This window comes from Dermacentor variabilis, chromosome 9 (assembly GCF_050947875.1).
Source record: "Dermacentor variabilis isolate Ectoservices chromosome 9, ASM5094787v1, whole genome shotgun sequence".
NCBI lineage: Eukaryota > Metazoa > Arthropoda > Arachnida > Ixodida > Ixodidae > Dermacentor > Dermacentor variabilis.
Window position 1 is genome coordinate 131,360,470 of NC_134576.1, and position 19,139 is coordinate 131,379,608.

A 19,139-nucleotide genomic window follows, 5' to 3' on the forward strand; every position below is an offset into this window, starting at 1 on the left:
CGTTAAAAGCCCATGAAAAGCAATGAAACACATCCCCGGGAAATAAAATGCTAAAAAGAAGTTGCACCACGAAAACCAGTGAACATCGCAAAGGAGAACGACACAAGTAGCTGCACACTTGCACCTATGAGTAATGCATATAATCAAGATCTTTCCTAGAAGGGGAAACAGACAGATGGCTAACATAAGAGGGTTCATGATGCTCAACAGAGAAAAGCTCAACAAAGAGTGCTGTCATATCGAGTAGCATGAACTGTGGGTCGAAGGGAAAAACCGAACTATCTTTTTATTTGGCATTTGAGCTATCATTCACGTTCCACTTCTGTCAATGTTGGTGCGCCACTTTTTTTCTTTCTTTGTTGTTTCTGTAGCTGTAGAAAATCTCAATATGGACACAAACTGACACTGCTGCTATTCAGTGCAATTTCTGCGCACTTTTCTTCCTCGAGCTTTGTACAAGTGCTGGTCTTCCAGAATCTCGAGACACCCTTTTGGTTTGCAGATTTTTCTAAACCTGGTGAGGGGTTCTAACTGACCGACTTCACAGAACGGCCAACAGTACGGAACAATGGAACAATGTGACGCGCACGACACTCACGCGTGGGTATTGGAGGGGCAGGCCTCCGGTGTGGTGCAGTTGGCACTGCACCAGGTCCCAACGGCTCTGCAGGCTTCTCTGCACTGTCTCCGGCAGGGGTGGGTTGCTCTGAAAGAGGGGTGTCAGATGCATTGCGACCCCAATCCAGTTTGGCCATCTTGGGAAACTCGTCTTCCGTGTTCGAAAAGAGAACAGAAAAAGGGCAGAGGAACATGTTTGCCAGTTCCATGCAGGACAACACAAGGTATACGGTCAAACCCGAACGTAATGGAGTCGCTAAAATCGGCAGAAGTGTTGACGTCCTTCCCCCCCCTATCGCGACTATGGCGAAATAGTCAAGCACCTGCCTCATATGCGGGAAGTAGTGGGATCAAATCCCAGTGCCACCGGGAATCAACCCGTTTTTTTATAATAAATAGAGATGTGCCCTAGCCCGATGCTCAGTTGTTTGCAGGGGTTCTCATTTCGAGAACCCCTGCAAGGAGAAATGAAATGAATAGAGATTTTCAAAAGGACGTATGCCGGTATTATTCCAGCAATTTCCCACCAAGTGGGTGTCTTATTATTCTTTATCTCTGTAAGGTCGCTTTCAGATGGGAATCCCTATGAACAGTCGAGCACCTGGAAGGAGGGCATCTCCACTCGTTAGAAAAACCGGCAGTACCATGCTTCATACCCAGTACCACCCGCATACAAGGCGGACGCCCCACCATTTCGCCACTGCTGCGGCAGGACACTAGCCTTGTCCTCAAGAGAGAAGGAATTGCACTTAGTACTACTGCTTCTACCCTATTCATGTTTACCACTTGCCACATGGTGACAACGAAAACACCAAATCAGACAATGACGTAAGGCCATGCACGCAATGAGGAACTATTTTGCACAGATTGCATGATAGCATGCGTGGCAATATGCGTGGCAATATGCGTGGCCCCCTGTACCTCTGCTCTACACCACCTTCGCCAGCTTATGGCCTCCAAGATCTGGCAGCGCGTTTCGGAGTCCATGGCAAGCTAAATTCGCCATTGCCCGAGAAGACACCGCTCCACTTCGGCGGCCACACTGTGACTGGCGACGTGCATTAAAAGGTGCGTTTGCAAACAACTGAGTGTAATTCAATCATGCAACAACTGGTGTCTGCAACAGTTATTGCCTCGGCTTTCCTCTGCAGCAGCAGTGAAATTTCTTTGCACAGCATACTCACGTAAATTATACCTCGGTTATTACAATTTTTTTATCTGCAAAGATTGCAAAATGGCTGTGATCCCGGCAAAGACAGTGGTGTAATGGCCGTCAAGCCACATTCAAAGCAATGATGACAAGCCAGAAGAATTAAAGATGAAGTGGACTGTCGGAGAATGTGGCCCCAGGGCACAAGGCCGTAGCGAAAGTGAGGCATGCCATGCGAGCACCCGCAAGCAAACTCCTTGAAGCGCACCAATCACAAAAATAAAGCGAGTGAGAAAATTGCAGCGATCAATCGTTTCACTGCTAAACAAGATTATGTATTAGCTTTCATGCATCTCAAAAAACGAGACGCATGCGCGGCAGTATCTCCAGTTAGGCGAGCACGCACCTGCAAAACAAAGTATTCCATTGCATATGGAACAGCCATGCAAGTGAGCATCCTGAGGTAACCCTATGTGATGCATTGAAGAGTTAACACCTGTAACTCGAAACGATACGCTAGAGAATGCCGATTATTAAGTGCATAAATGCAGGCATGAGCACACGGCAGTAAACTAGGTAAAGCAGGAATACCACTCAACTACCACGGCGGAAAATGAGTTCTACCGAAAGCCAAATGGCGACAGCACAATAAAAAAATTTTATAAATTACTAAAAAATTTGATTATGGGGTTTTACGTGCCAAAACTCCGATCTGATTTTGAGGTACGTCGTAGTGGGGGACTCCAGAAATTTATACCGCCTGGGGTTCTTTAACATGCACCAAAATCTAAGTACACGGGTGTTTTCGCATTTTGCCCCCATGGAAAGGCGGCTGCCGTGGCTGGGAAATTATCCTGTGACCTTGTGCTTAGCAGCATAACACCATAGCCATTAAGCAGCAGCGGCGGGTTTTTATAAGTCACTGAAGGTTGCACCACTTCCGGAGCGATGCTAGGCAGTGCGTTATTCCAAAATATTTGCAATGGATTAGCTCGGCTATGCCAGGATATATGTAGCGAAAGCTAAGGCATAGCATGGTTAGCCTTGGTTAATCTTGATTGGAAGTTCAGGTTAGTATGGTTGTCTAGCTATGTTGCGGCGTTTAGCCAGTCGTTCGGCACGCTGTTTGTCTGTTTTCTGGGCGATTCGTTTCCTCTTCATCTCGTTCCGATGTCGATTCCAGGCCTCCTGCTTATCAGAATTGTCGCCGTCCATACTGCCGCCTCAACTGTGGTTGCGGCACACGCGCGCTTTCCTTTTCAATCCTCCGACATGTTATCAGGCATGCGACGTAGCTGGCGAAGCGAACGGAGGCGAGCGCAACGACGAGGAACGCGGTGTGACGTCATACTAAACGGCGGCGGTGAAAAGGCGCGGCGCCGCGCAGCGGCAGCACACCTGTGGCTCGGTGCTACTAGTGGCACCTGCGCAGTAGTGACTAGGGAGCAAGAGAGAAATATCTGTGGAGAGGCGCGCATTGTGACATCATGTGCCTCCTTGGAGCACCACCACGGCGAAATCGCAAGTTCGCGGCCAGTAAAGCTTTCGCTTTAAAAGGCATATTTTAAAGTGTTCAGTCACTGTCGTACATACACGTCTGCAACCACTTTGGACTTGTCTCTGCCACTGTAAATGTATGGTTGGGTTAATTAATCTAGCAAGGAATGCTACAAATGTAAAAGTGATAAATACAGCCCAGCACATGCATCATCTGAGTAGTGCAACACATACCATTAACAAGCAGAGCAACATTTACCATTAAATATAGTCAGAAGTCGGAAGAGAAACTCACGGGAAACTTCTGACGCAGGAGCTTGCGGCTTGGGGATGGCTACCGGGGGAGGAATCTCTTCTTCGTTCACTGGTGCACCCGCCTTTGCCTTCTTCAACAGAGATTCCAAGGTCTGTGGAAATAACAGGCATGGTTGGTTACAACAGCAACAAACGACCTCTCAAGATTCCTCACTACTTGAGGCAGTACTTCTGGTCTGGCTCTAAAGCTGGGTTCACACAACAAGCCAGCTTCCATACACGAGCATGACGTGGCTTGCTGCCGCCAAATCGCATCGCACGCACCAACGTCCCAGACAAGCTCCTGGCAACACTATTTGTTGGCAGCTCAGGCATATCATGCTCATCTGCCAAAATGAGTTTACTGCGGTAAATCCAACTTTAAGACTTAAAAGATACACAACGTCATCCATAAAGGGCACCTCTGATTTTGTGCTATTTTAACAGGATCAAACTATGTGATTACACTAATCCGGATGTTTTCAAAGCACATCATTTGTAAACAATTACTTATAGATCCGTCTTCTGTGCTTTCGGTGAGTGCTTTTTGAACAGCATGAATGTCACTGTAGGCGACATAATACATTAAGCACCAAACAGTGCAAGAATTTCTCCATTTTTTCACCAGGTACAGCCTAATGAAACTTTATTGTACTGCTTACCCTGTCTTTTTCCTCTCGATTTACTTAAAGGAGCCTCGAAACACTTTTTAACTAATCATAGAATGTCCTCGTTATTAAAGGATGTCGTCCCACGAATCTAAATTTTTCGAATCCTTCCTGCTTGCTCTCTCTCTTTTGGCTCAGCTAACTTGCTTGGAAGATACACAGCTGAGAAGCCAAGAGGGCAAAGACCCAGACAAATATTGAGTGTCACGATGGTGAAAGGACTCATTCGCAGCACACCGTGGCACCCACAGTAGACTACGCTATGTAGCATGCTTCTGTCATCTCCGAGGCCACGCGCAGGTGACGCAGCTGCATGCATCGCAACAATGAAATGCTATTTCTGTATTTTTGAGATTGCAGACATACAGTCAAACCCACTTATAACAATATTCAAGTGCCATGAAAATTCTATCGTTATAGCCGAGTTCCATGAAAAAAATCAGGATGGGGGACGGCATAACTGTTCCGAGAAACCTATAATGACGGGGAGGCCATCCGGCTTCCGATCGTGTCGAGTCATTTAACTGTAACTCTGCTTCCTGCGCACTCCAATCACGTGTTGTTAGCAAGCCACGGCTGTCGGCATTCAAGAATGGCACTGCTATAACAACTGCAAAGAGGGGTCACGGGCGGCAAGTGACATACGAGCTCTGCCGAGGCATCGCTGTGGTGGCCCCAAAAGGCACCTTTTAAAAATGTGACAAGGTTCCCACAGCAGCATCTCAGTTTGAGAAACCCAGAACAAACGCTGGGACGTGACCGCCACAAGCATCTCGTCACGTACTTCACGCTGGCTTGTGCGAGAAAACCGCATGTCCGTCAGCCTTGCTTGCTTTAGGCGAAGCTTGCTGACATCCTTCTCCAAGGCCTCCAGGTGCTCCACATAGTGAAGCAGAAGGTCCCTCGCAAAAACAATCCTATGAGAGACTGAATAATCTACAGAACCTCTCGCGGGGACAACGTTGAGGCAGCCTGCCGTACCTCATTAGCGTGGCCGTCGTGGCCCTCACTGTCGCTATCCGATGCAAGCATGTTCGCAACGATTGCCTCATTCGTTAGAAGCACTTCGTTTCCAAATCTATAGCAGTTCGCTTTCTTTTCACCGGCAACGTCGTGCATTGTCAATGATCAGCACGTGGATCAGCCATCTTCCGTTTCGGGGGGAGACTCAAACGAGGCTGAGAAACAACATGGCCAAGAACGACTTGGACGCAACAAACAAAGACAAGCTCGAAGAGACTTAATCCATTAGCAGAATTGCGCAGGACGAGGGCCATAGAATAAAGAACAAACTGTGAGAGCAAAGTGTGCAATCTGGGGGCAGCACCAGCAGCGTTGTCAGCACAGTTGGCACGGTCCATTTCATGTTTTAGAGGGTGGCGCAGCACAGAGCTATGGGTGCAGCCCACTCATGTTCGGAGGAGTGGAAAGGTGACGGGAGAGATACGCGCGAGGCTGGCGTGCATCCCTCATGGAGAGAAGTGCGCAGGGGCAGTTGGGGTGGCGGCCAATCATGCAACGGCTTGCATTTCACTTTTTTCTTTTCAAGAATTTCACATTCCATTACCTTTCAGTACGGACACCCAGCAGCCAGACTTCATCTTTATAAGCCATAATGCGGCATGGGGACATTGTAGTAAGTGAGTTATCTCCCCATAGAAAAAATACAAAAGTTGATGGTGCAGCAGCTTTTCATTGTTGTGACCAATATATTGTTAAAACTGGTATCACTATAAGTGAGTTTGACTGTATACATATTTCGTTTATGTAACTCAAAATTAACAATTGTGCATTACTCAGAATGCTCTCACGATCTCAAAATCAGACAATATCATTGGTGGTCCAGCTACTTTGGATGACGCTGTATGACGGCATTGTGGAAGCGAGAGCAAGGGTTTCTTGCTGTTTTTGACATAAAATTGTCAATTCCCTGCTGCACACATTCAGTAATATTTTGCTCACATGTTCACAGCAGCCTCTACGACAGATCGGCAACGCTTTCTTATTATGTTCAAAAAGTGTTTCAAGGCCCATTCACACACACATATATATATATATATATATATATATATATATTTGGCTTGTTTTTTGTCTGTTTCGTTACATGGCTTCAATTACAGTCTTTCTCCCAAGAGATGTAATTGTTTTTACAAGCCTTTCATTACTTCAGATTCATCTTGCAAACTGCCGTGTGGAACCCACCTTGATTGCGCGGCCATAACGCCTGGCCTTGGAGCTGTCCCCCAGGGACTTGGCTGCCGATTCAGCAGCAGCGTAGCTGCGCAGCCGTTCTTGAAGGGTCTCGACAAGGGGAAGCTCTCCACTGGGGCTTGTAGCAGGACTGGTGGGTGCAGGGCTAATATAAATGAGGGTCATTTAATGTAGCATTTGCAACAGACGCATAAAAAGGTATATAAACACAAGTTACAAACAGTGATGACGTTTCTTCGAACAGACACTTGTCTTGCCCGCAGCCAGCTGACAAACATGAATCCGGATATGCGACAATGAGGCAGATGCTAACGCTTTTTGCAACTGTGACCTATTTTCACATGGTGTTGTCATTTCTGTAATGTTTCTTTTTCACCTAAATGAGTCTGATGTAATCTTTTTTTCATAGTTATTATAGCAAAGCAACAGATGAATACACCATGGCTTGTATATAGCAATTGCAATCGGCAATGTACATGTCTACTGGTTTGACACATTATGTCCTAAGATGCTCCTGCAGCAAGAAAACTTTACTACTACTACTACTACTACTACTACTACTGCTACTACTACTACTACTACTACTACTACTACTGCTACTACTACTACTACTACTACTGGCAAGCAGGAAAATACATGTTAATCCCCGCCTATAGTAAAATACACAAATGCATTACATTCTGTAGATATCCAAGAAAACCATATAAACCATCAACAGAAAGTGGCAAAAGCGGCCAATAGTGGCAAGCATCAGTGGCTGTCACTGAATCAAACCTTCCTGCTTTCGTTTCGCTCCTAATTTTAGTGCATTATAGCCATTTAGTACTGTTGCAGCTTCGGAAAACTATACACACAACAAATTGCATATGCTAATGTCACCTTGTAGTGTCATTGAGCGGAATTACGGGCGGGAAGAAACGGAGTGGACAGGACAGATGCTGTATGATGCACCAACTGGTCCAACAGTCTACGCTTCTAATGTCACCTTGTTGGGAGCACCTGGACGGCACCCGGTGGTCTAGATGCAACCCTTGGTGGTGGTTCTGGTGCTGTTTCTTCTTCTTGGTGAGGGTGAAGAGCGCCAAGCTCCGCCTTGAGTGAGGAGGAGGCGCAATGAAGCAAGTGTTAAACGTGATCACAGGCGCCAAGTCTCTATCACAAAAACTCAAGAATGTAGCCCAAGGAAAGTTGGAAAAAAAGCAAATCAAACAGCTCTGCACTTAAAGTGAGAAATGTCTCTGAGGGACGCTAAGTACACCAAATCAGTTTGGGGAAGACTGGCAATGTAGAATGTACACAATGACAGACTGGCAATGTATTCTTTCAAAACATTACTTCCAATCACTTGGTGGAAAGACTTTTTCTACCAAAGTGGAGGTCAAACTTCCGAATAGTTCTGAATAGAGCACTCGAATTTTGCAGGCAAGCTCTCTTAAAGCCCGGTGCTGAACTGCACTCTTTCTTGTTAGCCCAACACTACCCTGAAGACAGTGATGAGTTATTAACAAAAACAGCTTCTAACAGACCTTCTTACTAGCTGTCAAGCAAGATTTACTGCAAGGCATTCTGCCAGTGTAATCATGGCCTAGTTGATGTCTATCACCGGGCGCACCTGTGTCGAGCGTGTTTTACGAGAAAGATGTCAATATGATGCCCATACGATCTGTGCAATCGTCAAAAGCTACCATGACTATCTACTTCTCCATGTGCTAAAATTAATAGGCAATAGTACAATGTGGAGATGAGAACCTTAATGATTTGAAGAAAGGTTCATTTTGTTATTTGCAATATTGAAGTTGTCGACGAAGTTCAAATCTCTCCCTTTAATCATAGCTATTTATTTGAACACTAACAGGCTAAGCAGGCCCTTTTTAGCAGACAACCCACACCTCACATTGGTAAGCAAGAAGAAATTCATGCCAACTTGCCTACCTGTCAAACAGAAAACACTAGAAAACACTAGAACCCTCAAAAAACAATTTGATTAGAATCCTTGCTATATGCACAATTAATGATCAACAGCGGGCGAACCGGGCAAACCACCTCAGTCCAGAGCCAGCGCTTTTGCCACCTCTCAATGTTCAGGCAAAGACCGAAGGCCGGCATACTCACTCACGAGCACACTGACTCAACTCGCTAGACACTCATTTCATGAGCGTGAGATAGCGCGTTACTGAGTGATGAAGGCTGTGAGTGGGCATAAGTGAGAAAAAAGTCAGTGCCGGTTAACGAGAGTATGAACAAAAAGTAAGCGATGGTGAGCTTCAGCACACCTGAGAACGAGTGCGAGTGACAGTTGGCAAGTGTGAGTGAGCATACGTGTTTGACCGAGTGCCTCTGAATGGCATTGGACGTGAGTGTATTAGGCGAGTAGGTTGCCGGTAAACGAGAATGGAAGCAACTATTATTGCAAGTGAACATGGGTGTGTATGAGTGGGCACAAGTAGAAACATGAGTGATGATTAACGACTGTGAGAGCACATGAGTGTGACTGAGTACATAGCCTGCAAAAATATAAAATATTGATGAGCGAGTATGATTGAGTATTCACTCATCCTGCCGGCCTATGGTGAACACGTCAGCTCCAGGCTGAACGTTTCAGTAAATGTTGATCACTTCTAAGTGCTGATCATTCCTTTGTCTTTTTCTGGAACACAGCTAGCCATGCATGCAATTTTCATTTCACTGATGCTAGCTTAGTTATGGGGAGCACAACTATCTCTACCAGCTCAAACAGGGAAAATTAAGTAACAAGCAAACGAAGGATAAGTTTGCATACCACCAGTTCCGGGTCATCAGACAGATTGGCATCATCGCTTTCATCAGCCGAGTTATCCTCCTTCAAAGCAGCAGCCGCCATCATTTGAATGGATGCCAGGTCTGCGGCTGAAAAAAATTTGCATACAAAGGGTTAAAATTACGGCTGCCACTCAATTACCTAAACATGAAAGCCCTCACTCGAGTGCTGGAATTATGTTCAAAAATTAAACTCCATTTTATGTAATTCAAACAGGCAGGAAAAAGGGGCTGCTTTAAGGTATTCCATAAAGCGACATAACATCTTAAACAGTACCCCTCATTTTATTTACAAAACAAAGAGCAGCTCAAGAGAATTCTTGTAGGGGAGTCACTCCTATGGAATCAAAATAATATATGCAAGTGTGAGTACTGGATACAAAGAAGAATAAAGAGCACATTCATAAATAGAGAAGCTTATAATATTTTCACATCAATTATGTATCAAGAGGGCAAGCATTATCTGCAAATGCCACGATCTTCAATCTACTCATTCCTATGCGAGCCCTTCACAGAAAGAATACTTCAGTCCTGCATTTAGACTTGCATGCTTTGCAACTATGTCAAGCCTCGACATAACGAATACAGATACAATAAATTATTGGATATAACAAAGGAAATATAAAATGTCTCTTGTGGGTTTGTCGAATCAGCCATAGCCGTCAAGAAAGACACACCGAGACCACAAACAGCTAATGTTTAACCTTCCCGCGAAGACAGGCCAGCTCCGACAACTGAGCGTTCCAAGCACGCGCGCCAGAGCTCGGATCGTGCCACAGACCACGGGCAGTACTTCTCCCAGGAGCCAGCGAGAGGCACTCCACAACGCTTATAAAGAGTGCTGCAACATAACGAAGTTATAGTTGTGCTGGATGTGACTGTATTGTAAGAAGGTTTGACTGTATCTCCCACTTGAGACGTACAGGAATTCTGTAAGGCATCCAAACATGTCAGTTCCTGTCATATTTTACTTGTTTATCTTCGTGTTCCCAGGCTTCCATACAAGATCTGTTGGCACCCATATAATGTGACCAACGATATAATAGTAGAAGCCAAAACCATTCAAACACACAAACTTGGCTTTGGCTTGGGTTTCTTCGGCTTTGGCTGGACACGACCAGAAAGCAATTCTGACAGCTCAGCTTCCAAGTCTCCGTCATCTGCATCATCATCACCATCGTCGTCGTTGCCAATGCCATCAAGATCAGGCATGTCAAAGAGCCCCAACTGCAAAAAAATAAGTGCATTTAACGTAAAAAAAAGCCACCAAGGGTCAATCTTATGAGCTGGGCACAAGGCATGCATCCTCCATTTGTGCACTTCATTCACAATGGATATCACAGTAAAATCTACATAGACGAACACTTAGTGGTAATGTGTTAAGCAAAGGGACAAAGTGAAACAATGTCATTTTAAGCCTTCAAAACACAACAAGTGGAAGGAAAATGTCAGCTGAAAAAATCTAGACTGCAACAGCTACCTAAAATCAAATGTTAAGTTTGTTACATTGCCCAATACGTCTTCAGTATTGCCTCAACTGGCAACTTGCACCAAGAAGCTGATAAATTGCAAATACAAAGTAAAATATTCATGTGGTTTAAGAACCACATGAATATGAACTGTGTGACCTGTTAACTACAACTTCAGATAAAGTTCTGATAGCTTGTGATAGTATTCTACAGATGTTACTTAAAGTTAACCCCGAAAAATCCTCAGGGGCCTGATGGAATTAGTTATTGATTCCAAAGACACTATGCAGAACAAATAACCGACTTTCTTATTGTCTTTTTTAAGGACAATAAGACACCATGTTTGAGACCCCATGTTAAAGTGTGAGTGACAGTGAAAAGAGGACGAGAGTGAGCAATAATGTACTTTTCTTTCTGCTTGTCGAGCCTTTAAAACCCCCAAGTGATAGCTTTTTTTTTTTTTTTCCAATTTAAGAAATGTCACGCACAGAAATTCACAGGACCTAAGAAAATTCTTGATGATGAAGTGGCACAGGTATGTAAAGGAAAGCTCATAGAGCAGTAGAAACTGCTGCAGAACAGGTTGCTGAGAGGACGAGCAAAACAAAAACTTGGAGGACGCTTAAGGTTCACCTTTAAGAGTGGAACACAATAGCATTCAAAAATCCCTGACTGCTTGTCACGCCTCCCAGCAACTGCAGTGTACGTAACTGTAATGTTTACCAGGAAACGCTCGTGGCGAATGCTATGCCCGAAGGCGAGCTTTCTGGTAGAAACGCAGCTTCTTGCTTGGGCCGATGCCGGAGGTAGTGCACAGCGGCACCAAAAAAATTACATCTTTCTCAGGTTTCTGTTGTTGTTTTGCAGTTTTAATATTTAAGTCTAAGATATAACATAAAAGGCATATGCTGTCAGTCTTTTGTTACATAACATTTGTTTTGCGGGCTGTCATTCTCAAAATTCCGAGGAATAACTTTGTCAAGAATGTAAGACAAGGTATGAGCAACTTTAGTGATAGAATGGTGCAGCACTATAAGCTGCATATACCACGGGACATATAGCAAGACTTGGCATTTACATATACCTAAATATATACGGCAATTTTTGCTCACAGACAACTCCACCGCAGCTGACACCATATTTTCTGCAACACAAGGCCCTTAACGCTATCCCATTAAAATCGACTGATGTGGTACAGACAGCGAGTTACAGCATAATGTTAGGGGAATGTAAAGAGTGGTGCTTAAAGCTATTCTGTCACATTAAACATTGCTGACAAACAAACAAAACAATTGCGGCTGCATTGTTCTCTCTTTATGAGCAAGATTCATGCACATGAACGCAAAGGCTCGGGAGACACAATCGTTCGATTCACCAATGGCCACTGCCGGGAAATATGCATTTGCCGCATAACCATGTTTGCATCCGGCAGTCCAATGGCAGCCAGCGTGAACACGCACCAGAACCGGTCATAATCAGTAACAGTGGTAATGCTATAGGAGCTTCTATAGCAACACGGTTCCGAGTTGATGCATGTTAAACAAATAGACACGGGCCACAAGATTGACTGGGGTCGCTCGGGAGTTATCGGCCAAGAAAGAAACTCGAAATCACAGCTGTATCTGGAATCGCTGGAGATACAAAAAACACATCACACGCTCAATCTAAATGAGGGAACCCTCTCCCCATCATACACGCGCTGCTTACGTCACGTTCTGAAGTATACATAAGCTTCCGTGAACTTTCATTTATCCCATTGTGAACAAGGCTTCCGTAGGGAAGCCGAAACGTCCTTTAGATTTAACCCTTTTTTAGTACTTCTTTTGGTCGGTGTCCGTCGTTTTATTGCTTCATGCTTCATCCCGACCAGGCGGGCTTCCATCGAAACCTTGACTTCAAATAGACACACATTGAAACAGTCTGCTGTTACAGTTTGATTTCATGTGGCTTCAGTGGTACATACTCACAAGCGGAAGCACAGGAAAACTGCGTCCACGACTTCTCGGGCACAGCGCATACATTCGGCACAGCACTTTGCTTCCTCCTCGACGGAAGGCATGCTACAAGGCCTCCCATGCACGAAAGTGTCCAAGTTTTGCACCGTGGCGCAGCTCGTACAAGTAGACATACCGCGGTGCCTTGCATTCACCAGCAGGGCCTCCCGTTTTGTGCTACTCGAAACCGATAGACGCGCCATGGAGGGAACTGCTGACCGGCATTTCCGCAGCGCCGCCTGGGCAGCGCATCACGCCCATACGATCGTACCCCGGTAAAAGCACTTTCTCAATATTTTGCTTTTTAAGCCTCACTTGCGCGTTGAGCCTCTGAAGCCAGAAAAGCAAAAACACTGGAGTATTTTTTTTTTTCATGTTGTTCGCGTACGGGACAAACAAACACAACGTGACGGGAAATGGACAAAAAGAAACATGGACTGCAGCACCAAGAGCGATATATTATAAAAAGTAAGTAACGGTCATGCCCCGTCCCTTCCTTGCCTTTGGAAACTTCCTGCACTACTTTTGACGTAGTGACCGGTGTAATGATCAAACCGGCCCCGTCTTTTTCTTGACTGGAAACTTCCTCCACAGTTATTACTGCACATTCTGGTTGACTTCGTGGTACTGCTATAACGTGCTCGCGACAAGCTCTATATTCACGGCTTCGTTGATTACCAGAATACCTTAGAAAGCAGCCTTGCATCTTTATTGTGGATACAGACGCCTACCACACATAGAAGTGTCGGGCTCACTTCCGACATGTGTCAAATGCTTGAAAATCAACTGAAGTTGTCGCTCTTCGCTGTCAATACGGCAACGAAATGAAGGCGGAGACGGCGGTCCTCAGAGCAGATTGCGAAGGAGCTCAACAGTTTTTCAAAAAGGATTGAGCAGACACGGTTCGTTGAGTCATTGAGTTCTTATCTCAACGAGTAGCTGTAACGGAATTGCCACAGCCGTGTCATGTTTACATACGCGCAGGAAAGACCTCCTAACCTAGCATTCTTGCGTCCAAGCACCGCTGTCGGTGACATGTAATAACGGTAAGACAGCAGCAATTACGTACTCGGCCTTCGCAGCACGACAGAAAGGTGCGCAAAACGTGCCTCTCACCTGAGCCAGAGAGCTTTTAGCTCCTCCAGAGCGGCCTTTGCTAGCTCCTGAGCGCCTTGCCATGTCGTTCTCTTACGTCTTACACCATGACAACGACAAAAAAACAGTCCAAACGATAAATGTTTTTCTTCTCCCTCTCAAGGGCTTCCAGTAACATAAGCAGCTGGGCGTGAACGGCTGGTTTGGATTGTCCTGGATTGATAGCTTTGTAATAGATGCAAAACATGGCGACCATGACGTATTTCTGGCTTCTGCATTAGGTGGCGTCCAAAACTGACGTCCAAAACCCGACGTCTATCGTGTTTTCTGCTCTCTCAATAAATCGATTCTGCCGCGTTCAACAAGCATAATCTTTAAGATTCGCATTTTAAATTCGTAGCACGCTACCCTATGTACACCGCTTCTCCTGTGGCTTCTCTGTGAACGACGCAACTTTTTTTTTTTCTTTTTTTCGTTCCGGTTTATTGAAAACGGTTGAGTCACCGTGGGTTGAGTGTTGAGTTTTACTTCAACTCCACAGTGCAAAAATAACGGTTCTTGCCCGTTCATTTACGTAACCGAAGAATTACAGCAAACAGTACAATTTTGTTGTGTAAAAAGTCCACGCCACTGCTAAGCCGCGCTGCAAGTTCACGCCCGTTTCTTCAGCCGCACGTAGTTACAAAATAATTGTGTAGATTCAACACCAACGCAGGAATCTATTATGTGAAACGAAGCAGATTGCGCCATTTTACTAGGGAACAAGAACTTCTGCCAGCGACCATACTCCGCTCGGGGACGAGAAGGATGAGCAAAATATGGGACTTGCGCGCTAGGCACCTGCCGAACCCGGCGGCTGCGTATAAAAGCACGGCACGGTGGCACACATAATACGAGTTGTATCATATGCACAACTTTTACTACCTGGGTCTGCTGAGAGCCTAGAGCGCACCGGCTCGAGCAGACTTTATTTACTACCGTGGCTACTGTACTACGGCATCGCTTTTTCTCAACTTTCTCGATGTGCAGTAAGCAGATGCTACAAAAATTGGAAGAGAAGGAGGAGGAACCACTTTATTAAAAACACCAGTCAATGAACGTCAGGAGAGAAACGCTTCTAGGGTGCGCGAGCTATCATGCTTAGACGGACATGTCCATACAGTAGGTCGTGGTCCGTATGTAGGACGTCCTGTAATGCCTCTGCCCTGTCTTTACGTCTGCCGTCGTGAAAGGCAGGGTTCACGTTTCTCGGTAGCGGAGGTACTTCTATCTTGTCCCTTATCTGTCTGGGTATGTCTCTTGAGCGCACTTGCTCGTGTTTGAGCTCGTAGCCTAATTTCTATAAAATGTTTCTCCCTATTTTAGATCCAAGTAGCCTTCGATGCTAGGCGGTAACGGCAGCCTCAATCAGTTCCTCGAGTGTGTTCGACACACCTAGCTTCACAAGTCCGAGCGCGACCTTGACATTTTTCCCTAATGATTACGAGCTTGTTCCGTTCTACAGAACAGAGCTTGACGTAGGGTGCCACGTACACTATCCTACTGATTACGAAGGCTTGTGCTCGCCTTAGGAGATTCACCTCCTTCATCCCAGCGTGCCTGTTCGCTATTCGTCTGATAAGACGACACGTTTGATTTGAACTGGCTTAAAAATTGGAATAATCTTTAAGACAATGAAGTACTTTGAAGATTAAATGGTTAACATGAACCACGGATGTTAAAAGGCACCATCAACCAGTTTTAATTAAATTGGATGCTAACACCAACCCACGCCAATTTTTCCACGCTACTGGTAAGGCTGCTATCTCAGAACTATTCACGTTGGGTGCAATTCATGCGTGGGCAAGACCTCCAACGCAGCTTACCTTTTTACTATTTCTGCATCCAAAGGTTGTTGCAGGCTTTTCAAGATCGCACTTTACGGGTTCAGTATCACCCGCTTCGAAAATAAAGCCGACTTTTCGATCAGTCTCAAAGCATACCTTTATTTTCAGACAATATTTACAACAGGCCACTTTTCCCAGTACTTGCTCTTCCAAGACTCAGTTTATACCACACCAACCTTCGCCGTGGAATATTTTTCCATGTATGCACTCCCTTGAAACCCTGGTGCAGGAACAAACTTGCTAGCGAAGTTTTTAACTGTGGTCACTTAGCATGTCAGTTGTCGAAGATTTCGTTGATTTTATAGTTGGTCCTGTGCTGTAGTAAAACCCCTAAGTACAGCAACTGCAAAGCACTCCATTTGCCAGTAGGATTTCAAACTGTTCACAGGGTTTGGACATTCATTTAACACAAAGGACAAAAAGGCGATGTCATGATAGTACTCTTGCATTTAAAGTATACGCCCCTTGCTTTTAAATTTTCCATAGCTGGAGCTAATGCACATTGTCTGTAGAGACATTGAGAAGATGAAGTTAAGCTTCTCATCTTGACCACTTGATCACGTCTTAGATCAGTGTTGGAAGCACCACAACTGTTTGTACTTACCTGCCTCCCGCATATCCCCCCTCCCCGCCCCGAAAATAAGCAGACTAGCTCAAGTTGCTCCTTGTCGAGCTATTTGGATTACATCTATCAAAACGATCAACGAGCGCAAAATGACTACAACAGAGGTAGAAACAAGTAGATAAGACAAACGCTACTACCCGGCCTCGTCTTAATTTTGCACTATATTAATGCTTTCAAAGCCAACTTGCACATAATTACAGAAAGAAGCATGGCTCATATGGTACACATTTTCCTTAAGTGCGGTATTATCCCAAGTCTTCACTACTTTTGCCAGTGAGTTTGCGACCAGTGCTTAAAGACCACTAAACCACCTCTTCATAACTAGCGAGAGAAATAGGTTCATTTACTGAACATATTTTGGTGCACTTTGTTGCAATTAAAAGAAAGTTGACACACGACTGTTTAGAGCAGATTCTTTTCATCCAGGTTATCAATATTTTCACACAAGCTGCTGAAAAAAAAATGAAGCGTTGCTTTTACATTCGAATGCTAAAAAAAAAAAAACGGGGTACAATCGAACCTTACAACAAAGTCGCATCTAACACAAAAATAGCTTCCTCTTATTCAATATTTTCTGAGATAATGTATTTCTTCTGATTTTCTGAGAATGTATTTCTTCTGAACAATTCAACAGATACTGTCAACAAAACTGATCTGCTTTTGGCACGCAGTATCTTAACTTCATGCTTCAATTTTCAAATATATCCTAACAGAGAAATCTTGGTTGGTCCCGCTAGCTAAAGCTGTTCCTAAGGCTTCAATGAGTAGTTAAATACAACTGCAACAAATCAAGCATTAATTCAAGAATGCAAGCAGTTTACAATAATGCAACACAGACCTAAGACTATTTTTAATACTTTGCAAATTCTCAACTGCAATTTTTTACTTTGATTTCTTGCAACACATATGTGCATTACTTGCAATTACAAACTTCAATTTGAAAAAATGTCTACAGCAACTCAGCTAATCGAGCTATTCCATCAACCCTGCAGGTCCTTGAAGATTTTGGCAAATGGTAATGCAGTGCCATGGTGAACTAACACATATGCGAGTCCTGCTAGACAGTCATGCTACAAGGCCAAAGGTGTAGTTGGCCACAATAGTTTTACAAGACTGCAGATTCGTGAACAAGCTGAACTTCTACAAAGTACACAGCGTCGAAAGTTTCTATCTTCAGCAGCAGTCTGTGACCCACAGTGATCTATTAACGAGTGCCATGCCTTGAAGACCAACTTGCAATGAAATTTCGGATGTTTAACATACAAGCATAAGCACCACGAAAAGCTGTCAATTTCTTGTTGCCAAAAGAAGAAAAATATGGCACCATTACAGCTTGCCAGAAGCTACGCATCATCTAGAGTGCACGGCTCCACCACACGACTTCAGAGATGATGCAGCTCCCACGGCTGCCTGCAGAGAGCAGATAAATCTCAGGATGCTAGGACTTGTGTTGCAGCGACAACTGCCAGGTGCATGTGTCTACTTAGGTGCTGCTTAAAGGCTGCCAACAAGAAAACTATGCAGTGTATTTAATGGGGCTGGTTGGTTCATCTTTATAATAAAACAGGAACAGCGCAACACAGGACGAGCATGTAAAAACAGCGCTCTGTCCTGTTTAATCGCTCGTCCTGTGTTGCGCTGTTCCTGTTTTTATTCTAAAGAATAACTATGCAATTACCAGCCCTGTGGCCTGGCAAAGTTTGCTTTAGTGGCACATACTACTCAATTATAACAAATTTTATAACCAAAGTGAAATTTTGTCACAGTTGGCCTTCAACAGAGCACAAATTCGCATTTGCCACGAAACTCGTATTGCCCTGTAAGCTTTTGTGGCTTCGCGTACAGCCCAGTCCACTGTTGGAGGGAACACAGGAGTACACATGCAAATTTTTCCCTCTGGCAAACGTACAATCGCCCAGTTTTTCAGCATATGGCTTGCTGTGGATGGTGACACTGGAAACTATCTACACATCTGTGAAGTGCATTGAGATAGCTTTAGCCGGAACATGAACTAGGTAAATGCAGCGAGGTGAAAGTCGCACGCCTAGATGTCCCCTTTAACAGTGAACCCCACTATACATGCCGTCAATCGGAGGAAGGTAGCAGCTTTCATACACCAGTCTCGCCCGCAGCTTCCACTGCACTTGCAGGGATATACAGGTCAAATTCACGTTATACCTTTCCCCATGCTAGCTGTACTCCTATCGGGTGGCCACAAAGATGTCCTGCATACACCCCATAAGCTTATATTAAAGGAGTACTGACATCATATATTTTAAAAGTTGGATAAACTGTACCGCACACATCTCGAACATGAAAGGTTCCCGCTTGGCGAGCACGAAAACTGGGAACAAATCCAAGGAAGTGTAATTGAATACTAAAGTTGTCTCCAAGCGCCAGGCCTACAGTGACCGACATTACTGCAACACAACGCAGAACAAAATTTGCCAACGTCATGCAGCAATAAGACTACACAATGGTGTTCACTGTGTACGAGTGGCAACCGAAGCTACCACAGGGCCTGATCCAGCAACTGTAACACAACACAACAAATCCACATCCTGTATTGAAAAAGAAACTAAGGGCATAGAGACAAGTATTGGGGTGAATTATTTTGGCCGCTCTTGTGACCAAAGTTGCGTCTTTGCTTCAACGCTGTGTGCCCTATACTTCCAAGTCGCAACGACATGCACATTATCAGCACGACATAACGTTCTTGACGGAATTTAGAGCGCAAAATTTTTAGGAAAGGAAGCACAAGCAAGGCTAACAACTATTACTGCTCACGGACAAGACACAAAGCCCAGTATTAAAAGGCCCCCGAAACTGTTCAAAT

General features: G+C 44.7%; 1 protein-coding gene across 3 annotated transcripts in view; it reads right to left on the reverse strand.

The window, feature by feature from the left end:
* The window catches only part of l(2)gd1 (lethal (2) giant discs 1), a 41,503-nt gene extending 27,499 nt beyond the window's left edge, over positions 1-14,004 (reverse strand). For 2 of the 3 annotated variants that reach the window (XM_075669429.1, XM_075669428.1), the window contains exons 1-7: positions 13,814-14,004; positions 10,311-10,461; positions 9,218-9,324; positions 7,424-7,530; positions 6,430-6,583; positions 3,561-3,672; positions 599-769 (exon numbers count right to left, since the gene is read on the reverse strand). In XM_075669429.1, the coding sequence (XP_075525544.1) occupies positions 599-769; positions 3,561-3,672; positions 6,430-6,583; positions 7,424-7,530; positions 9,218-9,324; positions 10,311-10,461; positions 13,814-13,876 (865 nt within the window). In that variant the 5' untranslated portion in view covers positions 13,877-14,004. The remainder of the gene's footprint in view (positions 1-598; positions 770-3,560; positions 3,673-6,429; positions 6,584-7,423; positions 7,531-9,217; positions 9,325-10,310; positions 10,462-13,813) is intronic. The other variant, XM_075669430.1, reaches the window with a different exon arrangement.
* Between the last annotated feature and the right edge of the window lie 5,135 nt (positions 14,005-19,139).